This window comes from Aquarana catesbeiana, linkage group LG04, assembly GCF_042186555.1.
Source record: "Aquarana catesbeiana isolate 2022-GZ linkage group LG04, ASM4218655v1, whole genome shotgun sequence".
NCBI classification, from domain to species: Eukaryota; Metazoa; Chordata; class Amphibia; order Anura; family Ranidae; genus Aquarana; species Aquarana catesbeiana.
In genome coordinates, this window is record NC_133327.1 from 309,882,442 (window position 1) to 309,897,265 (window position 14,824).

Sequence of the window (14,824 nt, forward strand, 5' to 3'; positions counted from 1 at the left end):
GCCGGCATTGGGGATCTACAGTTCATTGAGGGAACAATGAATGCCAACATGTACTGTGACATACTGAAGCAGAGCATCATCCCCACCCTTCGGAGACTGGGCCGCAGGGCAGTATTCCAACATAACGACCCCAAACACACCTCCAAGATGACCACTGCCTTGCTAAAGAAGCTGAGGGTAAAGGTGATGGACTGGCCAAGCATGTCTCCAGACCTAAACCCTATTGAGCATCTGTGGGGCATCTTCAAATGGTAAGTGGAGGAGCGCAAGATCTCTAACATCCACCAGCTCCGTGATTTTGCTGTGTTGAGTTATTTTGAGGGAAATATATTTACATTCTATATTCGTATTCATATCTATTTTTTTTTCCTAATAGAATCTTTATTTCAGCACTGACATAATCCCAGCTATAACAGAAAAATGCTCGCTTTCATGGCATGATTGCTACTGGTCAGTGATTTAATTAGGTAGTAAGGCTAAGATTAGGATGATGGTTTCAGAGTTTGCACTTTTTTTAAGTCGGCAATAGCAGCCTCTCTATTGCTATCCCCCCCCAGGTTCTTTTTAAAACTGGGTGTATTCGTGAGGCATATCTCTCGAGTTTATACTGATAATGAATGTCTGTTGCAGGTCGCGGAGGATCTAAAATAAAAGAATTGGAAGAAGCATCAGGTTCAAGAATAAAGGTAACTTTAGTTCTGTGTAGTATAAATACTTTAGAAAAAAATTGCCATTCTCTGTTCAAGAATAAACTCAAGTGTTAGAATCGGTACAAATGGACCAACCATCATAGATCATACTGCACCGCATCTCCTCATGTAAAGCACGAGTACTGGGCAGTGGGACTTTTCAGGCGATACTTCCATCAGACTACAAACAAGATAATACAGTAGAAGAAAATATTACAGTGCACACATGCAAAAAAGACGTTTACCTACAGCAAGGCTAGTTAAAAACGCCTAAACATTATCAAAAAATATGGGGATTTGGTCACACTATATTGCTATATGGTGCTAAGCCCATTTACTGCAACAAAGTACCCCATGATTAGTGGTTCTCTCATGGTTCAGAGATGCAGGATCTCCCAGTCTATGGATAGTGTAGGACCCACTAATCATGGGGTACTTTGTCGCAGTAAGTGGGCTTAGCACCATATAGCAATATGGTGTGACCAAATCCCCATATTTTTTGATAATGTTTTTTGAAAATGTTTAGGTGTTTTTAACCACTTGACCACTGGGCACTTAAACCCCCTTAATAACCAGACCAATTTTCAGCTTTTGGTGCTCTCACATTTTGAATGACAAATACTCAGTCATGCAACACTGTATCTATAAAATTTTTGTCCTTTTTTTTTACACAAATAGCGCTTTCTTTTGGTGGTATTTAATCACCTCTGGGTTTTTTATTTTTGCGCTATAAAAGAAAAAAGACCGAAAAATCTGTAAAAAAAAAATGCATTTTTCTTAGTATGTTATAAAATTTTGCATATTAGTAATTTTTCTTCATATATTTTGGCCAAAATTTATACCGCTACATAGCTTTGGTAAAAATAACCAAAATCAGTGGATATTATTTGGTCTTTGTGAAAGTTAGAGTCCAAAAGCTATGGTGCCAATCTCTGAAAATTGATCACATCTGAAGTACTGACGGCCTATCTAATTTCTTGAGACCCTAACATGCCAGAAAAGTACAAATACCCCCCAAATGACCCCTTTTTGGAAAGAAGACATTCCAAGGTATTTAGAAAGATGCATGGTGAGTTTTTTGAAGTTGTCATTTTTTCCCACAATTCTTTGCAAAATCAAGTGTTTTTTTTTTTTTTCCCCACAAAATTGTCATATTAGCAGGTTATTTCTCACACACCGCATATGCATACCAAAATTACACCCCAAAACACATTCTGCTATTACTCCCGAGTATGGCGATACCACATGTGTGAGACTTTTACACAGCGTGGCCACATACAGAGGCCCAACATGCAGGGAGCACCTCCAGGTGTTTTGGAGCACCCAGGCCAATTCTGACATTTCTCTCCTACATGTAAAAATCATCATTTATTAGCTGGAAAATTACATAGACCCCAAAACATTATATATGTTTTTTTTTAGCAAAGACCCTAGAGAATACAATGGCGGTCATTGCAACTTTTTATCTCGCACGGTATTTGCGCAGCAATTTTTTGAACGCTTTTTTTTGGAGAAAAAAAAGTTTTGTGCTTTTTAAAAAAACAAAACGGTAAAGTTAGCCCAATGTTTTTGCATATTATGAAAGATGAAGTTACGCCGAGTAAATAGATATCCAACATGTCACCTTTCAAAATTGCACGCACTTGTGGAATGGCGTCAAACTTTTCTACTCAAAAATCCCCATAGGCGACGCTTTAAAAATTTTTACTGGTTACATGTTTTGAGTTACAGAGGAGATCTAGGGCCAAAATGATTTATCTCGCTCTACCGATCGCACCGATACCTCACATGTGTGGTTTGAACACCGTTTTCATATGTGGGCGGGACTTACGTATGCGTTCGCTTCTGCATGCGAGCACACAGGGACAGGGGCGCGTTAAAAATTTTTTTTTTCTTATTCATTTTACTTTATTTTAGTTTGATGCTTTTTAAAAAAAAAAAAAATGTTTTGACCTCTTTTATTCCTATTACAAGGAATGTAAACATCCCTTGTAATAGGAATATGGCATGACAGGTCCTCTTTACAGTGAGATATGGGGTCAGTAAGACCTCACATCTCACCTCCTAGGCTGGGAAGCCTGAAATTTAAAAAAAAAAAAAAAATAAATAAATAAAGTTCCTGGCTTCGATCGTAGCGGTGAGTTGGTAGAAGCACCGGAGGGGGGGGGGGATGTCCCCTCTCGCCTCCCGTAAGAACGATCAAGCAGTGGAACAGCTGCTATGATCATTCTTATGGTGTAGGGAATCGCCGGCTGAAAAAGCTGATATCTGAATGATGCCTGTAGCTGCAGGCATCATTCAGATATCCCCGCACAAAGTCAAGAACATCGTATGACAGCTGGCGGGCGGGAAGTGGTTAAAACGCATTTTCTTTTTTTTTTTTTTTTTTTTTTAAGTTGTCCATTTATAAAATATTTCTAACACATAGCATGTACATACCAAAAATGACACCCCAAAATAGATTCTTCTACTCCTTCTGAGTACGACGATACCACATGTGTGAGACTTCCACAGCCTGGCCACATACAGAGGCCAAGTACGGCAGAGTTGTACAGTATTCTGGGGCATTGCAGAGCACTAGGGATGGCTGAGGATGGCTGGATGTCATTGGTTAGCGCTGTGGGCACTACACATACAACCCACAGCGCTACTGCCATCCATCCACCCCCGCTCTCCGCTCACAGTGTACAGATCGGTACACATGAGGGGAGGAGAGGAACCGGCGTCATGAGATGACTCCGGTTTGTTTACATGTGATCGCTCCGTCATTTGATGGAGCGATCACATGGTAAACGGCCGCGATCAGCGGCCATTTACCGGGATCCAGAGGACCCGGCGGTCACGGATGTGTTCAGGTGCGCGCCCCAGGGGGCGCGCGAGAGGGGAACTCTGGGAAGACGTCATATGACGTGATCCCAGAGTTGAGCAACCGCCCTGCTGCCGTCATTCGGCTATGGGCCGGTTGTAAAGTGGTTAACTAGCCTTGCTGGAGGTAAATGTCTTTTTTGCATATGTGCGCTGTAATATTTTCTTCTACTTCCATCAGATTCACACACTTTTATGTAAACCTCTTCCACTTACATAATTCCTCTTTCACCTTCCACCTGTCGGCATTTCCCAAATTTGTACCATAAAGACAAAACTCTTAATCTCCAATGGCTATGTTGTCCAATGTAGCAGGGGCATAGCTCAATGTGTTTACAGCAGTAGTGCACTGCTTTTTTCACGAATTGTAGTCGATGGGTCTAAAAGTGTATGCAACATAGATACATCATACATATGTGATGTATTTATATATTTTTTCCAGACCTGTCTTTCACAGTTCCTTGGATTTTGGGCCTCTGTATGTGGTTAGTCCAATACTGCTGACATTTAAACTATGCCAGTAGAGATTATGAAAGAAGTTTGTTTCTATGGTACAAAGTTGGGAAAGGCTCAGTTATGGGCTATGATAGGGCAATATGTATATGGAAGAGGTTGGTATATAACTGAATACTAAGACAAGTATATAAAAATTGGCTTTTGTGTAAAGTTTTATACATCTCTGTGTGATAAGGTAATGTTTTTACATTGTTTTAAAATAGGCTTTGTTAATCTTACAGTAGCTCCTGAGAAGTGTTTTATGTCCATTACTAGTGTTGTCAAATAGTTAAAGTGAACCTAACTTACAAAGTGTCTAGGGCAGGGATCTCCAAACTACGGCCCTCCAGCTGTAGCTTCAGCAAAAGTAGATACCTTTTTTGGTTTTTGTTTTCCCCTATTAATCCTCAGATTTGTAGTAATATCCCCTAGGTAAACCATTAGCCTCTTTAGCAGAGGCTGAGTCTAGTTCTAATAGGCTGTCAGTGATAATATCGGTAAGAAAATGGGAGTTTAGCTAGTTTCACTTCGCTAAATTTCTATATTGTAGACTTTGTTCGCCTTTTTTAAATAAGTTCCTGCCTAATATGTACCAGGGTGGATTTAATTTAAACCCCCATCTAAAACGTGACTTAAATCACTAGTAAAAAGTGACACACTAAGGTGAGGGATGTGGCGGCTGCAGGTGAGTGGATGCCCGCTAACAAGCGCTGCCATGATGGATCTGAAATGACAGGTGCTCTTTAAAGTGGAGCTCCACCCTAAAGTGGAACTTCCGCTCATCGGGTTCCCCCCCTCCGGTGTCACAATTGGCACCTTTCAGGGGGGTGCAGATACCTGTATAATACAAGTATCTGCACCCACTTCCGGGAAAAGCTAGCCGCAGATGCCCGCCCCCCGTTGTGTTGTGGGAAACGCACAGTTCCCACAACACAACGGGGACCAGTGAAGACGCGCAGTAGGGAACCGGGCAGTGAAGCCGCAACGCTTCACTTCCTGATTCCCTGACCGAGAATGGCAGTGGGGGCAGCTGAGAACCGAGCGATTGCTCGTTTTCTGCTGCCGACATCGCGGGCACCCTGGACAGGTAAGTGTCCATTTATTAAAAGTCAGTTTAAGTTTAAGGTGGACCTCCTCCTTTTAAATGTAAGGACTCATTCTTGCTTATAATTAGCATCTTTAATATTTGCAAACAAAATGAAGGTTTCCTATTTAGAATAAGCTGTCAGGTTGGTAAAACGGCGATATCAGAACCGATTCAATCATATAGATTTGCAAAACAATGGGCTAAAGGAATATTCCTGAACTTTTTTTTTTTTTTTATATCTCATGGTTACTGTGAAATTGTGTGAATGCATCAATGCAGTGCATGTTATCTCAGCTTGCAGAGCATGGATTCACTGAATGAGTTTACCAAAAATTTAAATACTGCAGAATATACAGCCTTATGTTGCATAACTAAGCTCCATTTCATGCTGAATAAACTAAATTATTAATGTATCTTAAATGGAATACTATCTTTTAGATACATTTTTACTCTAAAGCATTTTATTAAAATTTGATAAAAATCAAACATTTATTTATTTTTTTTATTTATTTTTTTTGATAAAATCATTGGTGGGTTTTTTTTTTTTCCCACCCTGATATGTACACCGTTTCTTGTGATTGTTTTTTTCTTATTTTTTTCCTTGCAACTTATCTTTGACACTTTTTTTTTTTTTAAAGGTGAACTATGCAATGCACTGTTTTTGTACATGTACTGGGACTTGCCTTATTTGTCTTTTTGTCAACTCAATAAACATACTACTTCTTTTTTTTTTTTTTTTTTTTTGAGTCAAAATATAAGTTTATTGAGCATAAAAGTCAATACAGGATATTTCATACAAGATGCAGGGTGCAACAGGCACCAACATAAGATAACAGGGTATGTAAGCTTGTCTGACAAATCGTACTAGCAGCTGGGGTATTTCTAGACATGGTTACTTGCACTAGGGGCATGAATTCACATAATGCTTGCTAATTAGTCTTAACAGGTTTGAGAAGCAGTTGGCATTAATCAATGCAAGTAGAGGAGTGAGAGTAAAGGACTTTTTTTGTAGGGAAGGGTGAGATTCATGGCCCTCTTCCACTGGTGAATGGTAGGGGAGACAGGCCTAAGCCACAGTTGGGCTATCTGCGTTCTGGCAGTGAATAGGGTTTCCTGTGGGAATATCATTAGGTACTTCTCTTCCTCTGATATGAGAAAGAGACCAAGTACTCACTAGCGTGGACACGGTGTTAGGGGAGAGCCCATGCGATCGTGGAGGAATTGGATAACCTGTGAACAGTATTGCTGGATGGGTGGACAGGACCATATGAGGTGGTAAAAGGTGCTATTAGTTTTGCCACACCTGGGGCAGGCTGGGTCGGTGTCTGGTTTATACCTGGATAGACGAGAAGGTCTGATAATTTAGGTGATACTTTTTTAGAGGCTTCTAGTATTCCCCCCCCACTGCTAGTCCCCTAACCTGTGGTTGGTAAGATCAAATTGCTCCTTGAGGGACTGGAATGGCTTAACAGCGTCTCCAGTGATGAACTGAGACAGGTATATGACTCTCCTGGCTACCCATATATTGTGGTCGGGGATGGTCATCAGGGGGGGTGGCCGCCTTCCAGTAATGGTTCTCAATAAACATTTTGAACAAGAAATATCCCATAGGTTAGGTTCTTGTATGGGATGTAGCATTGGGATTTTTTTTCATTAAAATGTAGTGTCCTTTTTATGGTGATGTGTTAATGTGCTGTTACAAGTTGTGAAACTTTTTTTTTTTTTTTTTCCCCCCTCTTAAGATTATAAAAGAAGATTATGACACTGAGGTAAAGATATTTGGAAGCGGTGAACAACAAGATAAAGCCAAAGAATTGATAAACATGATTGTAGAGAAATGTGAGAGAGGAGAAAAAGGTGAGTTAGCTTTGCGATTTTTTTTTTTTTTTTTTTTATATACCCATTTTCTTGCCCATATCGTTCACTGGAAATACTATGTACCCTCCTGCTGATCCTATAGGCATCTCCTCCTCTTGCCACTTCTTACTAGAATGGCAAAGCTTAGATCCATTCTTGCATTGGTGTCTGCTCGGCCCTAGCTGGAGCCAAGAGGGATGAATTCTGTAATGCTGTCTGAATTTGTTTTAATGTGCACCTGCTTGGAAAGATGGGAGAGCTTCTACCGGCTTGGTCTTATTGACCCCACATATCTCTTCCTTAAAGAGGACTTGTCACGCACTATTTCTATTACAAGCGATGTTTACATTCCTTGTAATAGGAAAAAAAGTGATTTAAAAAAAAAAAAAATTTTAAAGAGTGTAAAAAAAACACAAACAATTTTTAAGGGCCCCTGTGCTTGCACACAGAAGCGAATGATTACGCAAGTCGCGCCCACATATGTAAACAGTGTTTAAATCACATGTGAGGTATTGCCACGTGCGTTAGAGCAAGAGCAACCATTCTAGCCTAAGACCTCCACTGTAACCTGTAAAAAAAAGTTAAAGCATCCCCTATGGAGATTTTTTTTTGTACTGAAGTTTGGTGCCATTCCATGAGTGTGCACAATTTTAAAGCGTGACATGTTGGGTATCTATTTACTCGGCCTAACAGCTTTCACATTAAACAAAACAAATCGGGTTAACTTTAAGCTGTCACGCATCACCTGGTACCGTTTTTGTAGAGCCAGCTGTTGGCTTTCTTGAGCTATCCGGTGGGGCTAGCAGCCGCTCGGCTGTTATCCCGAGGAGCGGGAGGGGACGTCCTTCTTTGGCTTGCCCGGGCTCTCCCATCCCACCTGGAGGCCCAAGTGACCAGCCGGGGCACGTCTGCCGGCTGGCCGGAGACCCGAACGAAGCCGTAATCTGCTTTGATTGGGTCTCTGCTCTAGTGACCCCGAGTTAAGTGTTTACTGAAGATTTAAAAGTGCCAATTTTTTAAAAAAATGGTAGCATTCAAAGTTCCCAGACTTTTTGTGTTTTGAATGCTTTTAAGTGCAAAGAAGGAATTTGGGGTCTTCTAAACCCTAGATTCCTCCACAAGGAGTACCTGTCACTGACCTATTACTGTCACAAGGGATGTTTACATTGCTTGTGACAGCAATAACAAAAAAATAGTGTAATAAAAATAAATAATGGCTATGGTTAGGGGTGCACCGAATGGAAAGTTTGGTACCGAAAATGCAGGATGCACAAATGGCAGTTTTAAAAAAAAAAAAATATTTTATATATAATTGTATTTGACTTTTTATTTAATATCAATTTTAATTTAATCTGAATTTGTTGGCCATTATTGCTACCTTTTTAGTGCAAGAAAAGTGCAGTCATCTCTTGTATCATGTCTGCAATAACTTAAACACACTGCTAATAGTATTGGCAAAATTTCCATTTGGTGCACCTCTAGCAGACATGATACAGGAGATGGTCAGAGACTGCATACATAATACAAGGGATCAATGCAGCCTCAGTTTTTCCAGACACGAGACTGGAAGTCCCTATCCACTGCTGGAACACAGCACTTTATGCTGATGCTACATACAGCATTGAGAGCAGCTGTGTGTATTCCTTTTTGGAGCAGTTTGGTCCAAATGAACTGCTAAATCAAACCTGGAGTTAACCTTTAAGAACTCAGAAAATTTAGGTCAAAGGGTATCTAGACAGCTTTTTTCTGAAGGACTCCTCTTCCTTCAAGCTATCTGCGCAGGCTATATCCCCATGTAAGATTCTCCCATAAGAGTTCTAGACCTCATAGTGCACAATTCTACTCAAAGTCTCTTCAGCACAACATCTTGTTGGCATGGAACTACATAGCCCCTCTCTTGAGCTGCCCATGCTCCTATACAACAAAGCCCTAGCTTGGTGGATTTTCATCCCAGCCTTGGCAATAAGCAAGCAATTTTAACCAATCTCTGATAGCTCAGGGAACATAGTCACCCAAGGAAGACAAGCTCCCCATCAACATGGCTTTGAAACACTCAACCCCCTTCTTCAGGGACACTCGATCAGGGTGAAAAACTGACAGTGCTATGGCCTACCTCTGTCACCAAGTGGGGAGTCTTGAAGGAAACCAACCTAATCATCTCGTGGATGGAAAAACACTGTTCAGCGCTGTCTGCTGTCCACATCCACGAGCAATTGCAAGGTGGATTACTTCAGTTGTTACTGCTTGGACCCAGAGATTTGGGCCCTTCACCCAGACATCTTTAGCCTGATATGTCAGAAAGGTAGGACTCTGACGTGATTATCCTAGTCTCCTGGTTCAACAACAATTTCCCCATTTGTGGTCAGGCCCAAGGATCTTTTAGCACTGGCTGTGGATGATCTGATAACTCCCTGGACTCTGTTTAGGCTAATCTGTGCCTTTCTTCCAGGGTGAATTCTACCTGAACTGCTCCACAAAATGGAGCAAGGGAACAAACCAGTGATTCTCAGGGCACCAAACTGGCTCAGAAGAACTTGGTACACAGACTTCTACCATACGACCTCTAGCTGCTTCCAAGAGGGTCAGACATGTTATGTCAAGGGGATTCCCTGTTCCATTCTGCATCTTAGTCACTGGCTTTAACGGCATGACTATAGAAGCCCAGGTCTTGAGAGACAGAGGGATCTCTGAGCTGTCATTTCCCCATTGATAAAAGCAAGGAAAGCCACTTCCAGATATATTTACTATCGTAGATTACGTGTCTTGCATTCTGGCATTCCTACAATCAGGACCTGACCAGAACTTGGTTTTAAATACTGCTACAGGAACAGGTTTTGGCCTTCCATTCTTTTCCAAAAACTTGTGGCTTTGCTTTCCCTTGTTTTTAGGTCCTTCTTCTTTTTTTTAATTTAATTTATTTTTTTAAGTGGAATTTTAGTTAAAAAAAATAATCTGCCCTTGCTTGGCATGTTTAAAAACATACTTTTGTATTTATGTATTTTCTTAATTGGTGATTGTCTAGGTTACACTGTTTCTAATCTAGACAATTGGCAATCTCTTAATTTGTTGACAATGGCGTGCTTGTGCAGCCGAATGTGGTTGCTCACAGGCACTTAAAGCGGGGTTCCACTCAAATTTTTAACTTAATCTTACCCCCTTCAGTTAATTGCATAGATGTTCAAATGCCGCACGAAAATATCGCTGTAATTACCTTTTGTATTGTACTTTATTGTGGCACTTCCTGTCTCTCCTACCATGGGCGTAGGCGTGTTTATTGCCTTTCCCCGACGCCGCACTGTCTCCTGGGAGCTTAGTGTCAGGCTTCCCAAGATTCAGCGTGAAAACAATAATCATGCGCGTGAACAAGCTGTGAATGAACAGCATTCACCGCATCCAGGAAATCAATGCTTGTGGGCTTCACTTGCCCACAAGCAAGATGGAAACAGCCAGAATCACATTTTATAAGTTATTTTTCAGTACGAAAACAGACAGAGGCGGAAATATTACTCCCAAACTGTGAGTATTATTTTGGGATTAGCAAAGTGTCTCAATGACCTAAAAAAAAAAAGATTGGTCGCCGGACTCCCGCTTTAAACCGTTGTTAGGTTCTGTGCAAACATTGGACCATAGCTCAAGTAGCCCTGTCCCTGGGCTGCCCAGCTCTGCCCCTGTCCTGCTCTGCTCCGTTCACTTCCTTCCCGGCTAGCATTCTTTTTGAACACCCTGGCTAGCTATGTAACTTCCACAAACTACTTGTCCAAAGGACTAAACCAGGGTCCTAATCAACTTGTCCTTCATGACAATCTACCTGCCCTCCTGATGAGGGAGGGAGGGGGGGGGGGTGTAACGTATTTTATTTTTTTTGTGGTTGGGTCTTTTTGCCTTTTTAGTTTTGCTTTCAGCAAGTGAAATGCATGCACAATTTGGGTTGAGATAAGGTGATTGACTTGACCATTGCAGGATATTCCTCTCCTTTTTCCTTCAGAAGCTTCTGGGTTGCTTTTGCAGTGTGTCCTGGATAATTGTCCATTGCCGTCAAGCGCCGCCCAATCAATCAACTTTGCTGCATTTGACTGAATCTGGGCTGACCGCATATCTCTAAACACTGTAGAATTTATCCGGCTGCTTCTGTCACATCAATAAACGCCAATGACCCAGTGCATGCCCATTCCAACACGCTGCCTCCACCATGTTTTTACTGATGATGATGTGTGCTTTGGATCATGCGCTTTTCCAAGCCTTCTCCACGCTTTTTTTTTTTTTTTTTTTCCTGTCATTCTGTGACAGATTTATCTTGGTTTCATCTATCCAAAGAATGCTTTTTTCCAGAACTGGTTTGGCATTTTTAGATGTTTTTTGGCAAAGTCTAATCTGGCTTTTCTATTCTTCAGGCTTATGGTTTGCACCTTGTGGTGAACCCTCTGTATTTGCTCTCGAAGTATTCACTTGATTGTAGACTTTGACCATGATACACCCACCTTCACTTGTCTGAATCTTAAGAATGGGTTTTTCTTTACCAAAGAGGATCCTGCGATCATCCACCACTGTTGTCTTCCGTGGACGTCCAGGCCTTTTTTATGTGGCTGAGCTTGCCACAGTGCATTCTTCTTTCCTGTACCAAACTGTTGATTTGGCCACTCATAATGTTGCTCTCTCTGATAGATTTGTTTAGTTTTTGAAGCCTTACAATGGCCTGTTTCACTTGCATGGACAGCTCCTTTTGAAAGCATTTTGTAGGTTCACAGCAGTAGATTCCAAATGCAAATACCACACTAAGGCCTCGTACACACGGTAAAATCAGAAGGGAAAAGTCTGAAGATGAGCTGTCTGCGTATTTTCGGATCGTTAGAATGGTGCATTCGACAGACGATTTGACTTTTACATCAGACAAAAGCTGAATGTGCAGGCTATAAAATATTTGTCTGATGTGAACTCAATACTTTTCAGGTGGTCAGTACAGAAATCCGTCACACAAGTCGAAAGTACAAACACGCATCCTTGGAATCGGGGAACGACTGGGAAGAGTTCAGTCTTGTAAACTACTGTTCGTAATCTAGAATTAACATTCGTGGTGCAGCAATTGATGAAATGTCAAAATTCTCATCTTTAACCACTTGCTGACCAGCCGCCGCAGTTGCACTGTACGAAACGACATTATATTACGTCGCTTCGCCCTGTGGCCACTAGGGGCACGCGTGCTGCTTGCCCCTGGAGCTGATGCGAGTGCCCCACGTCACGATCACCGCCGGGCTCCCGCGATCACTGCTGACACATGGAGAACCGGGATCTATGTGTGTAAACACAGTTTCCGGTTCTCTGAGGGGCGAAGAGACAGATCGTCTGTTCAGAGTATGAACAGCGATCTGTCATCTGCCCTTCAGTTAGAACACACACTAGGGAACACAACCCCTCGATCGCCCCTAGTGTTAACCCCTTCCCTGCCAGTGACATTTTTACAGTGATCAATGCGTTTTTATAGCACTGATCGCTGTATAAATGCCAATGGTCCCAAAAATGTGTCAAAATTGTTCGATGTGTCCGCCATAATGTCGCAGTCCTGATAAAAATCGCAGATCGCCGCCATTACTAGAAAAAACAAAAATTAATAAAAATGCCATAAAACTATCCCTTATTTTGTAGACGCTATAACTTTTGCACAAACCAATCAATATACGCTTTATTGCGATATTTTAGGTAAAAAAAACAAAAAAATATGTCGAAGAATACGTATCGGCCTAAACTGAGGAAAAAAATTGTTTTTTTAATATATTTTTGGGGGGATATTTATTATAACAAAAAGTAAAAAAAATTGCTTTTTTTTTTCAAAATTGTCGCTTTTTTTTTTTTTTTTTTTTTTTTGTTTATAGTGCAAAAAATAAAAACCGCAGAGGTGATCAGATACCACCAAAAAGTTGTATTTTGTGGGAAAAAAAGGACGTAAATTGCTTAGGTGCAATGTTGCACAACCACGCAATTAAAGCGACGCAGTGCCGAATCACAAAAAGTGCTGTGGTCAGAAAGGGGGTAAAATCTTCCGGGCTGAAGCGGTTAATGGGATAATAATGAAGCTGCTTTGCATGTAGTTATGCCAAACGTATTTTAAAAGGCATTTGTTTTGTACGATCTGAAAATTGCATATCATCGCTCGCCAAACTTCTAACATGAAATTAGCAGAAGGGGTCCGAAGGGTGGCGCTTGAGAAATTAACTTCCTCTTTATACCCTCATAGTACGTCACTACGTTTGTGTTTGTCAAATGACAATTTGCGGATAGTTGGTATGCTAGACAAAATCCTGCACACGGTTCAGGAATTGTGTAAACTGATGCTCACAGGTAAAGAGGATATAGGCTCACATTAACAGATCGAGAATATACTGGCCAGCATTCACAGGTCTCAGGTCTACATGCCCAGTGATCTCCAATGGGAAATATACAGGCCAGCATTCGTGGGTCAAGAACTTTTATAGCCTGGTTTTCACGGGTCAAGAATATTCAGCCCAGTGTTCACAGCTCAGGAATATATAGTCCAGCAATCCCAGATCAGAGGTACATAACTAATTTTCACCTTGGTGTACATCTACATATTGTTACCACTTCAGCCCCAGAAGAATTTACCGCCTTCCTGACCAGGCCATTTCTTGTGATATGACACTGCGTCGCTTTAACTGACAATTGCGCGGTCGTGCAACGTTGTACCCAAACAAAATTTATGTCCTTTTTTTCTTCACAAATGGCTTTCTTTTGGTGGTATTTGATCACCTCTGTGCCTTTTATTTGCCCTATAAACAAAAAAAGCGTCAATTTTGAAGAAAACAATATTTTGTACTTTTTTGCTATAATAAATATCCAATTTTTTTTATTTATTTTTTTAACAACATTTTTTCTCAGTTTAGGCCAAAATAGATTCTTCTACATATTTTTGGTAATATAATTTTGTGTGTGTGTGTGTGTGTGTGTGTGTGTGTATGTATATGTGTGTATATATATATATATATATATATATATATATATATATATATATGTATAGTGATTGCGGCGGACAGATTGGACACTTTTGACACTTTTTTGGGACCAGTGACTTATACAGCGATCAGAGCTAAAAAAAAAAAAAGCCATTGATTACTGTATAAGTGCCATTGGCAGGGAAGGAGTTAACACTAGGGGGCGATCAAGGGGTTATCCGTGTTCTCTAGGTGTGTTCTAATTGTGGGAGGATGGTACTGACTAGGGGAGGAGACCGATCGGCGTTCCTACTTGGTTATAAAGAAATTGCCTCCCCAAGGAATACTAGGGACTTTTAGGGCAACTAAATGATTGATAAAGAAGACTGAAATTTATTATTATAAAAATATAGGTGCATACAGCACCAAAGAGGATTTTACATATACAGCATAAACAAATTCATATAACAGACATGAATCTAAAAAGGCAGATCCTTCAGTACTAATCCCAACATTTTTCTGGACCTCTGTAGAGTCCTTTCTACAGGGGTATGTCGTATGAGGTAACACTGCTGTATTGGTATTCTACACTGAGACAAAATCACATATAAAATTCATGTTCACAGTAAACCGGAATGAGCATTGTTGAGGCAGAGTAAAAACATACATACCAGTCACTTGGAAAAGATAATAAAAATAAAAGGGAAAGAAGCACGTGCGGCCAGTACATAGGGATGGATCTGGGTAAATGCAGATCTAGAGGTGTATCGAGCCTCCAAAAAGGGACGGGCTAAACGGTGACAACCGATGAGCAGGATGAGCCCCCCCCCCCCCCCCCCCCCCCCCCCCGCTAATACCACCAAACTAGAAACCCAGAAAGTGCTGCTGTG

At 41.0% G+C, this 14,824-nt stretch overlaps 1 protein-coding gene across 1 annotated transcript in view; it reads left to right on the forward strand.

Annotated features, from left to right (window-relative positions):
- DDX43 (DEAD-box helicase 43) overlaps positions 1–14,824 on the forward strand; it is a 232,407-nt gene that overhangs the window by 45,491 nt on the left and 172,092 nt on the right. Inside the window, exons 2-3 of the mRNA XM_073626798.1 lie at positions 631–686; positions 6,879–6,993. Coding sequence (XP_073482899.1) covers positions 631–686; positions 6,879–6,993 — 171 coding nt within the window. The remainder of the gene's footprint in view (positions 1–630; positions 687–6,878; positions 6,994–14,824) is intronic.